The sequence below is a fragment of the Arachis duranensis genome, chromosome 9 (assembly GCF_000817695.3).
Source record: "Arachis duranensis cultivar V14167 chromosome 9, aradu.V14167.gnm2.J7QH, whole genome shotgun sequence".
Taxonomy (NCBI): Eukaryota; Viridiplantae; Streptophyta; class Magnoliopsida; order Fabales; family Fabaceae; genus Arachis; species Arachis duranensis.
This window is the reverse complement of record NC_029780.3, coordinates 14,213,308-14,230,901: the sequence shown is the minus strand read 5'-3', so window position 1 is coordinate 14,230,901 and position 17,594 is coordinate 14,213,308. Positions and strand designations below refer to the sequence as shown.

The 17,594-nt window shown below is 32.2% G+C and overlaps 1 protein-coding gene across 1 annotated transcript; it reads left to right on the top strand.

The window, feature by feature from the left end:
- The first annotated feature begins 12,019 nt into the window (after positions 1–12,019).
- LOC107464882 (uncharacterized) lies at positions 12,020–13,719 on the top strand. The gene is made up of 2 exons (XM_016083842.3): positions 12,020–12,451; positions 12,998–13,719. Exon 2 carries the CDS (start codon positions 13,012–13,014, stop codon positions 13,486–13,488), a length of 477 nt encoding a protein of 158 aa, XP_015939328.1. The 5' UTR covers positions 12,020–12,451; positions 12,998–13,011; the 3' UTR covers positions 13,489–13,719.
- Positions 13,720–17,594: the final 3,875 nt, after the last annotated feature.

The following is a 17,594-nucleotide window of genomic DNA, read 5'->3' as shown; positions in this document are numbered from 1 at the left end:
CCCCAGCATTTCTCAAACAAGAAAAAGACTTCAAACAAGCAAGCATTTTCAGAAACATAAGTCATCACAGTTTACCAAGCAAAAAGTATTCCCAAACGGTAAAACGCGCCAAGTAGAAGTCATTAAAGGTACAAAATTTCTCAAAATCAGAAACAAAAAGCAACCAAGCAAAGCGAGGAACAGATGCAGATTCTCTATCAGAAGCAACAACAAAACCCTAGAAAGCCTCGACGGAAATGCCAAAAGAACGCAAGTAAGCCAAGGAAAATACATTTACAGCGACAAACAAACGCAAGATCACGAAAAGGTTCAAACTTTCAAAACATGCAAAATCAAAGCTTCGCCAAAAAACTAAAAGTGAAGCCGCGAAAGAAACAAGAAAGTTAGTACCAACCTGGAAAAAGCAGCAAGCTTCAAAAGAAAATTGAAGATGGAAGACGGAATCTGGGAATGCCTCCTCACAAGCAAAGGAAAGAACGCAAACAAAGAGTAATGTCGCAGGGAGAAACGCGAAACTCCAAGTGAAAATAGAAGCTCCAGAAACGCCAAACGACGCCGCAAAAACAGAAGAAAAAAGGGAAACAGGGCAATTAATGCTAAAATTTAGGAAAGCATTAAACCCTCGCACGTTCCCAAAGCACCGATATAAAAGCACGCGCTTTTTAGAGGAAACGTTCTACATTCAAAAGCTGCTACAAAGGAATCGACAAAATGCTTGAGTTCGGCTTCACCAAAAGAGGACCGAAGTCAAGGCCCCGACCTCAAAAAGAAGACCGAGCTCAAGCAGGGGCACTGTTCATACCCTGGGCAAGGTGTCCGACCCGGGATGTTCGACAGACAAAGCGACCGACCTCTTCAGGTCAGGACAACCCGACCTCTTCCCAAAAAGCTCGGTCAAGTCCCCAGGAAAGCCAAGAGAAGGCCCAAATAGAGGAACACGCCCCAAATTCTAAGGCGGCCCAAAGCCTACAGAGAGAAGGGCGGTTCCCTTGAAGATAAGATGACCTCACTTAAAGATAAGATAAAGATAAGATAAGATAACTAACTTATCTTATCCACAGAAGGCCACATCTCACCATTATACACAAAGTAACAAAAAAAACATTAAGATAATTATTAAAAATCAAGTTATTGAATATTTGAAACAAATCCCAAAATTCCAAACTACCCGTTATCCAATAAAGACCTAAAATACCTAATAATAAACCAAAATCCCCTAAACGATTAGTTACAACATACTCTGATTCTACTCAATGCCTGTTTAATACCCTTGCTAACTTAAGCATCGGAGTCCCTTGCAGGTACCCCCCACCCTCCGGGGTCGAAGGATCAGTAGCACTTTCAGTCCCACAAGTCGGACACACCAGCTCCGGCAGCTATACACCTGCCGGACACGTCGGCTCCAACCAACACAACAGATCTCAACCAAAATCGACCTACAGTTTCAGGTAAACCCTCGGAACAGGAAGGATGTGCTTTTCACTCCAAGCAAGGGTATCAAAACCTTGATCATATATACTCTTTGAATCTGAAGTCTTAATTTTTTAGGATTTGGTTCTGTAATTGAAGGTGGAGGTCAGGCTATTGGCTGGGCCGAGCTAGAAGGAGGAGGAATCAGTTGACGAGCTGGGTCGGAAGTAATCTTTAAAGAGGCAGAGGGGATCGAGTCCGACTTTGAGGGCAAGGAGAGGTCAGTAGATCCACCAGCCTCTTTTTCTTGTATGCTGTGTGCAACAACGTTCTTCCTATCAATTCGGAATGTCTTCATAGCAGTCAATTTAGGAGCCATTATATCTGCAACACCAAAGTTGGGACATATTAGTCATCAGTACAATTTTTACAAAACAAGATCTATAAAAGGAAGAGAAAAACTACCTAGCTCAGATTAAAGTTGGCTTAGATTCCCTAAATATCTTTTAGTACTCTTGGAACACCCCAACCACACCCTCCTCAACCTCGTCTAAGTCATCCAAGTTATACTTGACTATCACCGAATTTTCTTCCCAATACAAAGGGGAAAATGGGCTTATCCTCATCACTCAGGAAAAAAAGTCGGATACCCTCCACAGCTCGAATCTTAAAGAAATAGTTTTTACAGTCGTGGAAGGACTCATCAAAAATAGTAAATACTTTTCTTTCCTAGACAGCTCGGAAGGATACCTATCCCTATTTTTTGGAACTGAAAGGCTTGGTAAAGACAAAAAAGTAGAAGAACACCTTAACAAAAGTTCGGACATCAAGCACCCGACAAAGAAGCTGATATATCTTCAAGAAATCCCAAGAATTGGGATGCAGTTGGGTTGGGGCAACATTACAGGTTTTGAGGACCTCAATCTCAAAGTCATAGAAAGGAAAGGAAACTCCTAATTTCGTAAAGAAGCAATGATAAACATATACAAAATAACGTTCTAAACTATCAAGTCGGGAAAAGCAGACCCTCTCCTCAGGGTTAGCAATAACAATTTTATAATTCCTCTCATCCTATCGACTCACACATAACCTATGATGTCTACCAAAGGTTTCGCCATATTCATTATCAATAACGGATACAGGAGTAAGAACAGATAAATCTACCCAAGACATGCCGCGAACTATTGAATGAGACATAAAAAACTACACCTACAATGCAACACATGAAGAAATTGTCACAACGAGAAGTCGGGTAAAAGCATAATAAGTTGGGTCGGTGTCAACAAACATCAACATTTACAATTTTTAATATTTTTCATACACACACTACCATCACATTGCGAGATACAGAAATGGTACCATCTTTAAACACGTAAAGTGGCACCATTTGGGTGCAACATAACAAGAAAATCCTTCTTGGTTCAAAAGTGATGACAAAGACTAAGAAAAAATATTATAATTTCAAAACCAACAAGCGTTCGTAACAAACACAAAAGCATCGATAAGAGAGGACACTACCTAGAACACTGAAACACAGAAGCATCGATAAAAGGGAACACTACCTAGAACACTGAAAACAACAAAAAAGGGGATAAAGAACTAATTTTGAAGGAGCGCGAAATGGTGTAAAGGGCACTTCAAATTGCAAAACACGAACGATCCTCTCCAAAAGTGCGAACGAAATCTTCTAAGCTTCAAGATGAAGAAATCTTGAATACTGGAACAAATGCACGAAGAGAAATTGAAGGGATTGAAGGAAAAAAGGGTGCAAACATTTCAGAAGCCGGAAAGGGAAGAAAGAAGAAAAATGAAGTATTTATAAGACACTAGGCGCAAAAGTGTGATTTCTCATTCCTCATTAAAAGTGTGCACTATTATCCATGTAACTGAAGAAAGAGCATGCGGGACGTTACGAAAAGACGTGATGTTTCAAAAAACACATCAAGCATCCGACTTGCCTCAAAAAGGCGGACTACCCGATGTAAAAGGACGAATCCATCAATGCTTGAGTCTGACATCATAGAAGCTTCTTTCAAGCAGGAGCACTGTTCATATTCTGGTCCAAAAATACTAAGTTGGGCCTAAAAAGAAGGAAAGCCCACCTGAAATGAGGGCTTCTTCTATTCCTACCCGACCTCATAGAGGTCGGGCCCGACGACAGCCGTTCAAATCTTACTTATCTGAGTCAACAACTACCTCCTAAAATATCTCCCACTTATTTAGAAGGGAGAATCTCAACTACTTCCCTAGAAAAAGGGAACGGTTATCCATCACTAAAGATGGAACTACTCTAGAAGGTAGTTCAATATTTTACTATAAATATACTGATACTTTCCTGTATATTTAAGACCCAATCTACTAAAAATCTGCTTAATGCCCTTGCTAATTAGGCATCAGAGTCTCTTGCAGGGATTACCCCCTACCTCCTCACGAGGAACTCGGATAGCGGTACCTCGACTCCATTACAAGTTGGACGCTGCCTCAAAAGGAGTCTAGACTTCACGTCTAGATCCAAATACAACTCAATTTCTGGTAACTCTTAGAAAAATATGTTAAATGAGTTAAATATACTCATAAAAAATTTTCTTTTTAAAATATATTTTGAATATAAATACAAAAAAAATATCTTTTATACATCCCATTGATACTTATACTAATTGATTCCCTAACTCCGAAAGACCTATAGTGGCAAAAAATTTCGAATAATGTAATTTAATTAATTTGCATTTTTTAAGAAAAGGTAGTAACTAATTTGGATTTTTTTAGGAAGAACCAACTCAGAAGTTAAAATATAGAAACTTCTAACAAAAGGTTTCAACGATTTTTTTGAAAGTTACCAAGACGCGGTTACATAAATTTGAAAAACTATTTTATCCTATTCTATCATATTATCTTCTATTTAAGTAGTCTAATAGAATTTTTTATTTTAAAAGAACTCTTTGTTTGTTGTAGTATACTTTTAGATGAAGTAAGTTTGACATTAGCAACACTCTTGAGAAAGTACCAAGTCAAAAATCTAGATAATTCTTGAAGTAAGGGGTCCCAACATTTTTTAAATAATTATCATTTAGTACATTTTGAAAGTCAATCTTTCATCCTTACTCTATTATTTTTTCTTATAGGGAAGGAGGATGAGACAAGATATAGGATATGAATTGATTCTCCTTTATCAAAATTATTCTGATGAATGCATGCTCCATGATGTGCATTTCCATTTCATTTCTTTTCCATTGTATGGTTGATCGTCTCACAACAAGTTATCAAACTTTCGAGTTAACGCATAGAATTTTTTAATTTTATATTTTTAGGTAGTAGAATCAAGATTTTAAACTCTTCTTTAGTTGACTAAACTGAATTCGGGTAGATTCAAACAAACTCGCGAATTTACTCGAGTTTGCGAGTTTAATTTCTATCCTATATATTTTAAACCAAAATTGCGTCATTGGACTTGAAAGAAAAGAAACTCGTTGTTAGCCGTCTAGTGTTCCTGGTCTTCATTGATCTCTTTGGTGTTTCTATGCCATCTCCTTTCGTCTTTCATACCTTTGGTTTGCTTCATCGTTCACTCCTTTTGGTTCTACTTCGACGTTTTGGTTGTACTGTTGAAAATTCTTAAAATTTTTTAACTCTAACACCGTCGATATTAAATCATTAAAAAAAAGTGTTTGTTACGGTACGATGATAAATTCATATGTACCGATACGTTTAAAATATGGACAAATAATAACAATTTACGTGGAATTTATTTTTCACATCAACATTTAATTTTTGTTTTTTTAAATATATATTATATCACTACTTTTACTAATACACCCATTTAATTAAATAAAAATAAAAAATATTTTTTATTTAATTTTATAAAAAATCTTAAACATCCTTCTCTTATTTGATTAGACAAAAATATCCTTTTAAATTAACGAAATTTTAGAATTCAATTAATCCTAATTTTATAGTTTCAAATAATTTAAACGACAAAACAAAACATATTAAAAAAAAACAAAAAATCAAAATTTCTTCATCTTCTCCAATTTCTCTTCGTGCCCCTTTTAATCCAAACATATCAAAAAAAACAAAAATTCAATTGTTCTTTATCTTCTCTAATTACCCCTCCAAAGCAAAATAGTAAAAATTCCAAACCAAAATCCTAGATTCTTTAGCCAAATACAGAACCTTATGCAATTAAAATTATAATAACTAGCTACAAATTTCCCTCAAATTTTCCACATAAACTAGTATGGTTAAAGGGTTTTGAAAAAATCAAATTTAAACCTTTAAGACTTCAAACTCAAAAAATAACTTTATGCAACTAAAATTATATCATAACTGACCTCAAATTCCCTTCTTTCACATAAGCTAGTAAAATTAAAGGGCACCTGAATTAAAAATTCCACCTTTTGAGACCAAACGTGACCTGAGACAACAAAACATAAGCTCGAAGAGGGTTGATTGCATCAGGGTTAACAAAAGATTTGATTTTTGGGTCAGAATTAAGGACCCATTTGAAAGCAGAGAAGGAAGAATTGGTTGAATTTGCGGTTTCGGCCTTAGAATCTCGGGGAGCACGTCGGTGGCAAAGAATCTAGAATTTTGGTTTGGGACTTTTACTGTTTTGCTTCAGAGGGAGTAATTGGAGAAGATGAAGAGCGATTGATTTTTTGTTTTTTTGATATGTTTTGTTTAGAGGGGGCACGAATGATTAAAGAAATTGGAGAAGATGAAAAAATTTTGATTTTTTGTTTTTTTAATATGTTTTTGTTTTAAGTAAAAGTGGTGATATAATATATATTTAAAAAAAACAAAAATTAAATATTGATGTGGAAAATAAATTCTATGTAGCTTGTTATTATTTGTCTATATTTTAAACGTATCGGTACGTATGAATTTATCATCGTACCGTAGCAAACACCTAAAAAAACCGAGAACCTAAAAATATATTTAAATTTGTAAGTATAATTGAGATAAATTAATTTTTTGATTTTTTCAACCAAAATCTTGTGTATTTGTAATAAAACAAAACTGAATTACAACTCTTTTGATAGAAAAAAGACTCTGGATGTGATTTCGAGGGGTTAAAAACCAAAATTTTAAAATCACTATTTATATTTTAGTATCACATCTATTAAACCCTAAATCCTAAATAAAATAATATCTCTAGTTTTAATTTCATTTAATTTTAAATAAAAAATAATAGTAATTTATTTAATTTAATATTTATGACAATAAATAAGATCACTGTTATATAAGTCATTTAATGTAAAATAACTTAATTTATGATTATAATTAATATATGTATTCTTCATAAATAAATTAAGAAATAATTATTTCCTAATATGTCCTGCATCTGCTTCTGAACTTTTGTTTCTGCCCATGATTCGAGTCTTGTTTTTGTTTTGTGCTTGTATTTTTATCTTTATTGTATAATTGTAAAGGATTTAAATATACTTATTATAATTTGTATTATTATTTTAATTTTTTTTGTTTAATTTTACAGTGAAATTATTAATTATAAACACTTAAATTTGAGTAAATATATATCTTATATATAATATATATTTTTTGAAACAAATAAATTTATAATAAATAATTCTGAACAAATTTATGGCCTGAGTTTATGAATTGAGTTTAAGTGAGTTCACAAATTTACTTAAACTCGCGAGTATAATAACCTTATTTCAACTTATTTCAAGCTGTTGAATGATCAAACACTGTCTATCAATTTGTTTCATGGACGAATGAAATGTCAATATATTCCAATAACCTAAGGTAACACACGTGAATACAGTATTATTGAATACAATAACAAAGTTCAATAAATTCCTTTGGATAGGTCAGAAAGTAAAGAAACTAAATACCAATAATACATGGGAACTCTTAGTAAGAAGTAAATTACGTCGCACAATCCTTTTGAGATCCCACACATGCAATACAAATATGTGAAATGAGAAGAAAATTTATAACAAATAGTTGTCCCGATGAGTGGTTCATTTTTTTGGTTATTGTAAAAGATTTGGTGTAATGCCTCAATATTAAAAGTGAGGGTGTTTTACAAAATTGTGGCGGCAGTACGATTCGCAGAGGGCGAATTGTCACAGGTAAATTCTGATTGACACAGTCATAAAGATAATATGCAAAAAATGGATTGTATTTTTATAATATTTATACAATACATAAAAAGTGTATTGTATTATTTAATATTAAAGGGACAATACACAGTCTGCATATTGTCAATACACAGACTGCGTATTATCAATCCACAAATTACGAATTGTAAAGACACAAACTGCGTATTGTGAATCCGCAAATTGCGTATTGTCTTTTCGTAAATAAAAATTATAATTGAAGTATTATAAAAGGAGGAACGGTATTAGGTTGATTGAGTGTGAGAGTGTTTTATTTTTTTGAGAATGTAAGAGTAAAAAAAATGGAGAGAGGTATTAGTTTGAAAATATATTATAATGGTCAAATCTTTTCCCAAACATCTGAGGGTGTGAGTTTTGTTTGTGAGAATCCACGTGATATTGTTATTCCTTTTGCAATAACATATGAGGAATTTAAGAGTATACTTTGTCAATGTGGTGATAATAAAGTATTAAAGAGAGTCGTAAATATTTTTTATAGACAACCTGTTTTAGTATTTGGTGGTTTCGTTCAGTTTCAAATAATGCATGGGGTTGACGAAGGAAGTATGTAAGGGATGTTTTCGATCTACCAACAAACACGGACACAAGTGTCTGTTCTCGAATTGTATGTTGAGTTTGAAGAATTAGTTGAGGTTGATTTACCGGAGACTAACATCGACTGGACAGTTTATAACAGTGAAAGCGAAGAGGAATTTGAGGGCACTTACCATATTGTTGGTCCAACTGAAGAAGTGGGTGAAGATGATATAATAGTTGAGTCTAACGTAGCAGATGCGGCAAATGCACTGGCGAGCCAATATCCATCTAGAGAGTCTTCTTTCATGCACGCCTTGGATGTAGACGCTATGAATGCACCAGAATTTTCTAAATATATCAGTTCAAGTAAGCAGTTGTTGTTGTTGTTATTATTATTATTATTATTATTATTATTATTATTATTATTATTATTATTGAATCATAAAGCAATAGTTAGAATTATTTCTTGTTGTTATTTCTATAGATCCTGTTGTTGTTTCAGACGGTGAATTTGTTATTGGCATGGAATTCAGTTCTAGAGAGACTGTTATTGCAGTAATTAAAGATTATACCATTCGCAGGAGAGTGGATTACTGGGTGTGTGAATCTACGCCAACCATTTTTTATGCTAAGTGTGTACAATACGAAACAAGTTGCGATTGGCTTATTAGGGCTAGTCTTATTAAGAGAAAGTTTTGTTGGGTTATAAGGCGATACAATGGTAGTCACACATGCACTAGAACTAAAATTTCTCAAGATCATGCCAAGATAAATTTAGACATGATTGCAGAGGTGATAAAGTCATTGGTTGAAGCTGATCAATCTTTGAAAGTGAAATCTGTGATTGCTGAAGTGTAGTCAAAATTCAATTATACGACAAGTTACCGCAAAGCATGGCTCACAAAGCAAAAGGTAATTGCGAACCTTTTTGGTGTTTGGAAAGCTTCTTATGAAGTTTTGCTGTCGTGGTTTGAAGCAATAGTACAAAAAGATCCATTAGCAGTAGTCGAGATTGAAACTGCACCAGCATACCAAGGGGATGAGGTAGTCCAGGATGTAAGGATACTGACGCGGGTATTTTGGAGCTTTTATCCTTGCATCAGAGCATTTAGGAGCCGCAAGCCAATCGTACAGGTAGATGGGACACATCTGTACGGGAAATATAAAGGAGCTCTATTAGTTGCAGTTTCTCAGGATGGCAATGGCAATATTGTGCCTCTTGCATTTGTCTTTGTTGAGGGTGAGACTTCTGATGCATGTCACTTCTTTCTTACTCATTTGCGCACACATGTCGTGACTCGAAATGGTGTTGGACTTATCTCTGATCGTCACGGCTCTATTACCTCAGAAATAGCTCGTAATAATGGATCATGGGAACCTCCAAGAACTATCCAAATGTTTTGTGTTAGGCACATAGCATCCAACTTTTTGAGGAATTTTAAGGCACCGTATTTACAGAAGCTGATAGTCAACATGCATACGTAAATTATTATGAAACTACGACGTATTTGTTTTTACAAGGCATATAGCATCCATCTTATTGATTTTGTTTTCTTGGTTATTTACAGGCTATTGTAGGACTGTGCGTGAATTTAATGTGCAGTATGCAAGATTACGTGAACGTGGTGAGGCTTACACACGATGGCTTGATCGAATCCCATAATAGCAATTTGCTTTGGCATTTGATAATGGATACCGTTGGGGTCATATGACCGCAAACCTAGTGGAGTGCATCAACGGAGTACTGAAGGGAGCGCGAAATCTTCCTATCACGTCACTTGGGAAGGCAACTTTTTACAGACTAAATGAGTTGTCACTAGGAAGAGGGCTGAGGCTGAGGTTCGAAGGAATGCAAGACATGTATTTTCTGAATATGCTAGCAACAAACTGCAATCAAATCAGCAAGCAGCAGGAAACATCCAGGTTAACCTATTTGACAGGCAAAATGAGATTTTTGAGGTACGTGAGATGTCCAGTGGTATCGAGTATGCGGTGATGACTTCTCGATGTGCGCCTCTGAGTTTTCATGTGCGCTTCTGGTTTTTCGATGAACGTGACTTTTCTGCTTCTTTGAGTGTTTTGTACGAATTTAGTTAATAATTAGATGGTTTAAGGTTTATTTTATAATTTTAAAATTAAAATTTTGAATTTGAATAATTTGATTTTTAGATATGTATTTAAATTATAGTATATTAATAATTAAATATATTAAATCTGAAACAGAAATTAGAAATTTAAAATTTAAATTTTAAATTTCAGTTTTATTTAGTTTGTATTTTGAATGCATATTTAATTTTAAAAAAACACTAAGTCTATTCATAATTTTTAGATGTGTTTGTTTTAATTTTTTTAAATTATTATAATAAAAGGCTGAATATTATTATACTATTTTTAAAGGATACTTAGTTGAATTGATATTAAAAAGCATTATCGCTAATAAAAATATATCTCAGAAAGCATTGCTCTTCAATGCCGTATTAGATGCTTTACTGTTATGTGAGAAAATTGGGATGAGCATTGACAAGAAGAGAGTGATGGAAGGAGTTTCTATCATTCTATGAGAAGTGGTATTCAAACATGAGTTACGATGATAATACTCAAATTGAAAAGTTTCAAGAGGAAGTAGTTGTAGAAGTTAGGGAATAAAATAGAAAGATTAATGGGTGAAGATGAAAAAAGATGTAGAACTTGAAACAGAGAAATATTAAAATTTGGGACAGAATTGTGTAAGGAAAAGAGAGTTATAAATTTTGGAATAAGGTGATAATTAGATACTCAATATTTTAATTTTAGATTAATTAAGTTTAGTTTGGTAAATTTTTTTAAAAAGTGTTTGTGTTTTTTAAAAGTATAAATACTTTATTTTATGTTTAGTAAATAAATTTTTTTTTATATTTGTATTTGTTGCTTTTAAAAATTAGAGGTTCTTTTGAAAGCACTTAAGGAAGAATTTTTTAAAGTTGACTTATACTTATCAAAATTAAAAAGTCTAATATAACTTTATACATTATTACTATTTTAATTTAATTCTTACATTAGTGTCTATTATAGTATTTAAATTTTAAAAACTATTTACTAAACGTACTTGTTGTTACTCGTACTTATTAAAAGCCATTTTTAATTTAGTTTATCAAATATAGATGGTATAACTTTTGAAAAACTAACTTTTAAAAATTAGTTTTTATAAACTACTTTTAAAAAAAAAGTTTTACTAAATTAAACTTTAGTACTAATTTGGTCTTCCACAATAACAAATGGTGAATATGTTATATTTTTTTATTAATTCATCATGTAAAATTTAATAATAATATTTATATGTACTATTAACTACTGTGATGTATCTATTTACGAAAGATTGTTATCTAGATAATAACTTTTGGAGTAAAATCTCATCTGTTTTAGTAGGATTCGTTAAATAGAGAATATTTGATAAAAATTATATAAAAACTCAAAAAATAATAAATATTTTACGGTCTAAAATTACATTATTTTCATACTCAACTATAACAACTGAACATACACCAATATAAATAACAAAATATATAAATTAATTCTATTTCGTTTCGGACTATCTATTAACAAAAGAATATACATATTTACTATTTATTATCTTAAAAAATTTAATTGATACATTTAAAAAAAATTAATTAATCACATGTTAAAATCTTTAAAAATCTAATTATCACTCTACCGAAAACTTTTTTTTTATCCCCTTTCTATACTATTGAATTTTGTCATTTTATGGTATATGGTAGGTGTGTGAAATGAAGTAGTTCAGGCATCAATTCCTTGTGAAATAATATATCCAAAGGATCAAAACAGCACATATTGGCTAAGAATAGGCTCACGGTATCATAATGCTTAGCTGGCAATCCAATCATGGAATGCCAAACTCCACATATTCAAGAAAACAACATTTTGCCAATGTGGATTATAATAATATCATATACTCCACCTCCTTCTTTGCAGCCTCAATCATTGCTCCTCTTTCTCTTACTACATTTCTCTCTCTACAAACAAACCACTACTTCCCTTCTCTCCATCCCCATTCCACTGTTCAAATATATTATACTTTAGTGCAGGATCCCGTGAAGAAACAAAAATCAATCTCTTATTATCTTCGTTCAGAAAAGAAAGGAAGGAAGAGAATTTTGTTTGACTCTTGAAGGAAGGAAGAGAGGGGCGGCGTTTCTTGATTGGAGGAGCTTAATTAAGTATCTTTGAAATGGTTTTCATGTCTGGGATTTTGTTAACAGAGGAAGAAAAAATTGAGGAAGGAGAGTGGGAGAAAGAGAGATAAGAGGAGAAAAATACCCAGCAACCAGAAGCAGAGAAAATATAAATAAGAGGATTTGAACTTCTGTTTTTTTTAATCTGCTTCTGCGGTAATTCTTCTTCATCAACTTTCATTTTGAATCTTTTCTTTTACTTCTCAGCTTCTTCTTTTGCCTTTCCATTACTTCGTACGCTTGCTTTATGTTGCATTGGAGCAGAAAGAATTTTCAATCTCTGGGCTTTGTTTATTTACTAAAATAATATATACACTGTTTTCATGACTGAATTGCCAATAAATATTTCTGTTCACGTGAATTACTAGTACGCGTTGTTTGTTTAATCTTGAGAAAACTATAGAAAACATTTCAAGTATTCTAAGAATAATGGTGTTTCGGGGGTTTTAGTAATTGATCTCAATCATAAAATCTCTACATAACTTGACATGAAAAATATTATTTGTATATTAAAATTAGTCATTAAAATCAGTTACCAATATATATGTATATATTTCAATATATATTTTATACTATAACTGATTTTGGTAATTGATTGTAGTGTACATTTAGTATAGTTGAACTCAGATGAATGATTTTCTTAAAGGAAGTTGTTAATAAGTTTCGAATGAATTGTTTCTTTCTTTCTATGTGCATGCATAGGGTGGTTGGCAACGATGTCTGCGACAATGATCAGTGATCCGATGGTGATAGCAGCACCGGCAGAAACTCAATCAGCAGCGAGCATAGTATCCGAAGTGGAATTCGCCATATGCGACTGCTGCGGACTAAGAGAAGAGTGCACAATCGGGTACATAGAACGAATCAGGGAGCGTTACCACGGAAAATGGGTTTGCGGTTTGTGTGGTGAAGCCGTGAAGGACGAGATTGTGAGGTCTGAGAGGCTCCTAAGCACCGAAGAAGCCATGACTAAACACATGAATTTCTGCAAGAAGTTCATCACTTCAGGGCCTCCAACTAACCCAACCGTGCATTTGATCTCTGCTATGAGACAGATTCTTAGGAAGAGTCTTGAGAATTCTCCAACAAGAGTAAGATCCATGCCAACTAGTCCTACTACTAATAACAACAAAAGTGGCAGAGAACTTTCTAGGTCTGAGAGTTGCTTCTCTACTCTGGCAGCTGGATCATGACGATGGAAGAAGAAGAAAAAAAGAGACAACAGAAAAAGGAAAATGAATGAATGATGTATTTTGATTGGCTAAAAATTAAGCAGATGGGAACAGAAATAAAATTAAGAGAAAAGAAAAAGGGCTTAAAAGCTTTCAATACAAGATGTTTAATTGTAGTTATGAATTAGTACTTTCAATCTGTTGTTTAGAAATTTGAACATGGTTTTGGTTAAAAATTATTCTGCCGGCTAATACCACCTATTATCTTTCTTTTTTGGGAGTGTGCTAGAATTTTAACAAATTATTGCAATAAGGATAAGAATACTATAAGTATAAAAATTTTGACAATAATAAAACATATAAATTTTCTTGTTTTCTTTTTTATTTTTTCCTTTTGTTTTTTCAATATATCTGAAGAAAAAAAGCTGCATCATTTGTGTAATTGTGCAGAATGTTACAATTTGAGCAGGAATTTCAACAGATCTTGTCTGTACTCAAATTGATTAAAACTGGTTAAAACAGTACGTTTGTTTTAAGGTGTGAACTGTGAAATGAGAATACAAAAAGAGACCAATAATTAAATTTTCTTAGCCGGCTTAAACAACTAATCATTGAAGAAAAAAATATAAAGTTGACTACTCTATCTCTTGCTTATAATACATTTAACCTTGCAGTTTCTCTGGGACTTCTTAATAATTTCAAGTAACTTGCGTGATTAATATTTTAAATGTGACTGTGTCTTCTTGTGGTATCTGTTATCCCTATTAAACATTTTCAAACCAGGGAAAAGCGGGGGTCGGTGGTTGGAACTTGGAAGTTAGAATAATTGTTGATTTTTTTTTTCATTTATTTTCATAAAATAATCACTAATGCAAGAGCATATTCTCAAAATTCGAGAGCATATCACGGAGAATATAATATAATTACTTTTGATTTCCATGGACTAAAAATGTTCTTCCTTGTCATGTATGACAAATAATGATGAAGCTTATCTAGTTCTATCATGAAGTCCTGTATTTGATTACTATGCTTTATAATAATCTATATATACATCATCCTTTTGGTACATTTTAAAGAATACACATTTTTTTTAGAAATAATACATATTTATATATTTAAAAATTAGTTGATAACTAGTGTTTTTAGTATTTTTGTCACTTAATTTAATAATTTTTCAAATACACTAAAGATGCTTTTTTTTTAAGTTTGAGTTTTAATTAAAATATTTCATCGAAAAGATTTGAACAAAAGATATTTGTATTTCAACCATAATTTAGTACTTCTTAACCAAGTTTTGTAGTTTTTTTATAATTAATTATATACATTACATGCTTTCTAAATTAGATTTAATAATACAATCATCCAACAAATTGGAACACTAGTAACAATAATAATTCTGGTGGAGTTTCTTTTCATACGATTAACAATAAAATGATATATGTGGATGAAATTCTTAAGTTTTTCTTCATCACAAATAAATAAATGAAGTAAATTAAAATCCTTTTAAAATATCTTATTATGACACATGAGAAATTAAATGGCTGTCTCATTCCTTATACCGAAATAGAATTATGGATGTTAAGAAGCCGTAATAAAACCGTGACTTGGGAACAAAAAAGTACAAAGAGGGATCAAGGGCCATCAAGAATTATTGTTATTATTAATCAGGAATAGAATAGAGTTGCTGGAGGTTCTCATACATTTGTGATGGATTTTTTTCTGAAAAAAAATAAAAAAATATTATTTTCCCAAACAAATAAAATAAACATTATATATGAGGATATGTATTTATTTTGGGCTACTTGCAAGTTTGCCGTTCAACGCGGCAAATTTTGAGTTTCAATAAGTTTGTCTATTCCTCGCGAACTTAGTATTTAATGGGAAGTTTGCCTATTCTTTGGCAAACTTGAGGACGGTTTGCGCCCCTATATAAACTGTGGTTACTATTCAATTTTCATCTTTTCATCTTTTTATTCTTTTTTCTTTTCTTCTTCTTTGAAAATTATGTTAAATTTTAGTTAAATTTTTTGTTTCTACAACATCTGATTCTTCTGTGTTTAGTACTCTTTATTTTCAAGTAATAATTATGTCTTTCTATTTCTGTTAAAGTTTATTTCATACAATGTTATTTTATTTTAGTTTTAAAGTAATTTTACTTACTGTATCATGATTACATAGTTAGTTTAAAGAAGATTATAATGTTAGCTAGAGTGAATTGTATTATATTTATTTTAATGTTAGTTGTGTTATATGTTAGAGTATGTCAAAGAATTATATAGTTCGAGCAAAATTTAATTTAGTTTAATTTATAACATGATAGGAGATTAATTAGAATTCTAATATGTTTGATAAGAAGCTTGATGAGCGAAAATTGAAGTTTACGGATATCGGCAAGTATACCGGATCGTACAAGTAATACCACAGTGAGTGAATAGTGTTTCCATAAGGATTAAAGGTTTTAACAACTAAATTTTAGATTAAAAAGCCTAATTAGATTAATAAAACTTGATTGATGATCAAACAGGACAAGAGAGTATGTTGCTAGGAGTCTTGAGAATCTTGAATGCTAAATGCTTAGATGCCACGGATAGTGAGCTTGAATGATAAATTGAGAGAAGACAGTGATGATGAGAATTAAGAGTTTTGGAGATGCTTATACTCTTAAAAAAACCAATCTTGTTTATTTATTTTGAAGTTTGCAAAGATCTTTCACGACAAAACCTTTAGTAATTGATTTCTAATTCATTGCCTCCTTAATTTCTCAAGCATTAATTAGGCATCAATTAGTTAATTAAGAGATTAAGCACAAAAAATTATTTTAAATTCAAATAATATTTAAAAGTGGTTCTTAGGTCGAATTATATATCACGTATTCAAATTAATTCTGTCCAGTTAAACCTTAAAAGAAAATATAGTTTTTAAAAGTTGTTCTAATCCGAATTATACATTACTTAATCAAAATTAGAGTGATTAAAAATCATGTATGTGTCACACACTAATTAAGCTGCTATTCCTAGCTGAATTCAAATAGTCATGTGAAAGAGTTTTTAAGCTTTGATTCAAATATCAAAATTTCTAATTATAATAAAAGAATCTAAGAAGAATTAGCTTACTTTTTTATCTACTAATTCATTCACTAATCCGAATGAAGGACGAATAACTCAATCATCAAATAGATCAATGCAAGACTTCAAAATAAAATAAGCGCAGATTAATTATCCATAGAAAACATAAACATAGCTCCTAACCCTTTGACAGAGAGTTAATTACCCATGAAGAAGTAAGAAAAACAAGAAGAAGAGAAGTAGTCCGAGGACTTCATGATCTTCTCTGTGAGCTATGCTCACTTATTTATAGCCTAAATTCTAGAATTCAAATTCAAAACTAAACTAATCTTATCCTTGAGAGAGAGAGAGATAAGATAACTACTTATCTTCTGGAGAGAAAGATATGCTACTGACTTCAATTTCAAATTCAAAATGAAAATTTTATTCAAACTCTAACAACCAAATCTTTTATACTTCTAGAGAGAATTAATAACTGATCTTGTAGATCTTCAACTCTTCTAAATGTGATTAAGGCTTTTAATAATGTGGATAATTAAGTTTGGGCCTTAATTTGTTGAATCTTAGACGTCGAGAGTTGTAATTATAGTTAATCTGGGCTTGAATTAGTGAAAGATTGAGCAAAAAGCCCAAAATTTCACTTGCAGCGATGGCCATATGCCAAGCGTGTGCTTAATGCGCCGGGCGTTCTTCAAATGTTACTTGGAGGCCGTAGGGCGTGCATCAAACTGGGGAAGATTCGCAGAGCGCAGGAACAAGTCTGCTGGGCGTGGGTCAAGGCCGCCAGCCGCAGGGAGCTTCCACCAAGTGTGCTTCTTTGTGTGTTGGCGTGCCTTCTATGCATGTGTCTTCATTTTTCTTGAGCCACGCTTTTTGGTTACGCTTTGTGCCTTTCTTGTGAAATAACCCTGATTTTTGCTACTTTTGGGCTGAAAATTTTTAAAAACATAAAAACACTATCTTAACTCTAAATATTTGATTATTTATTAAATTTTATTAGAAATCATAAGAAATTTAATTAAAAATCTTAGAAAATAAATGAAAAAGGACTCTAAGAATTAC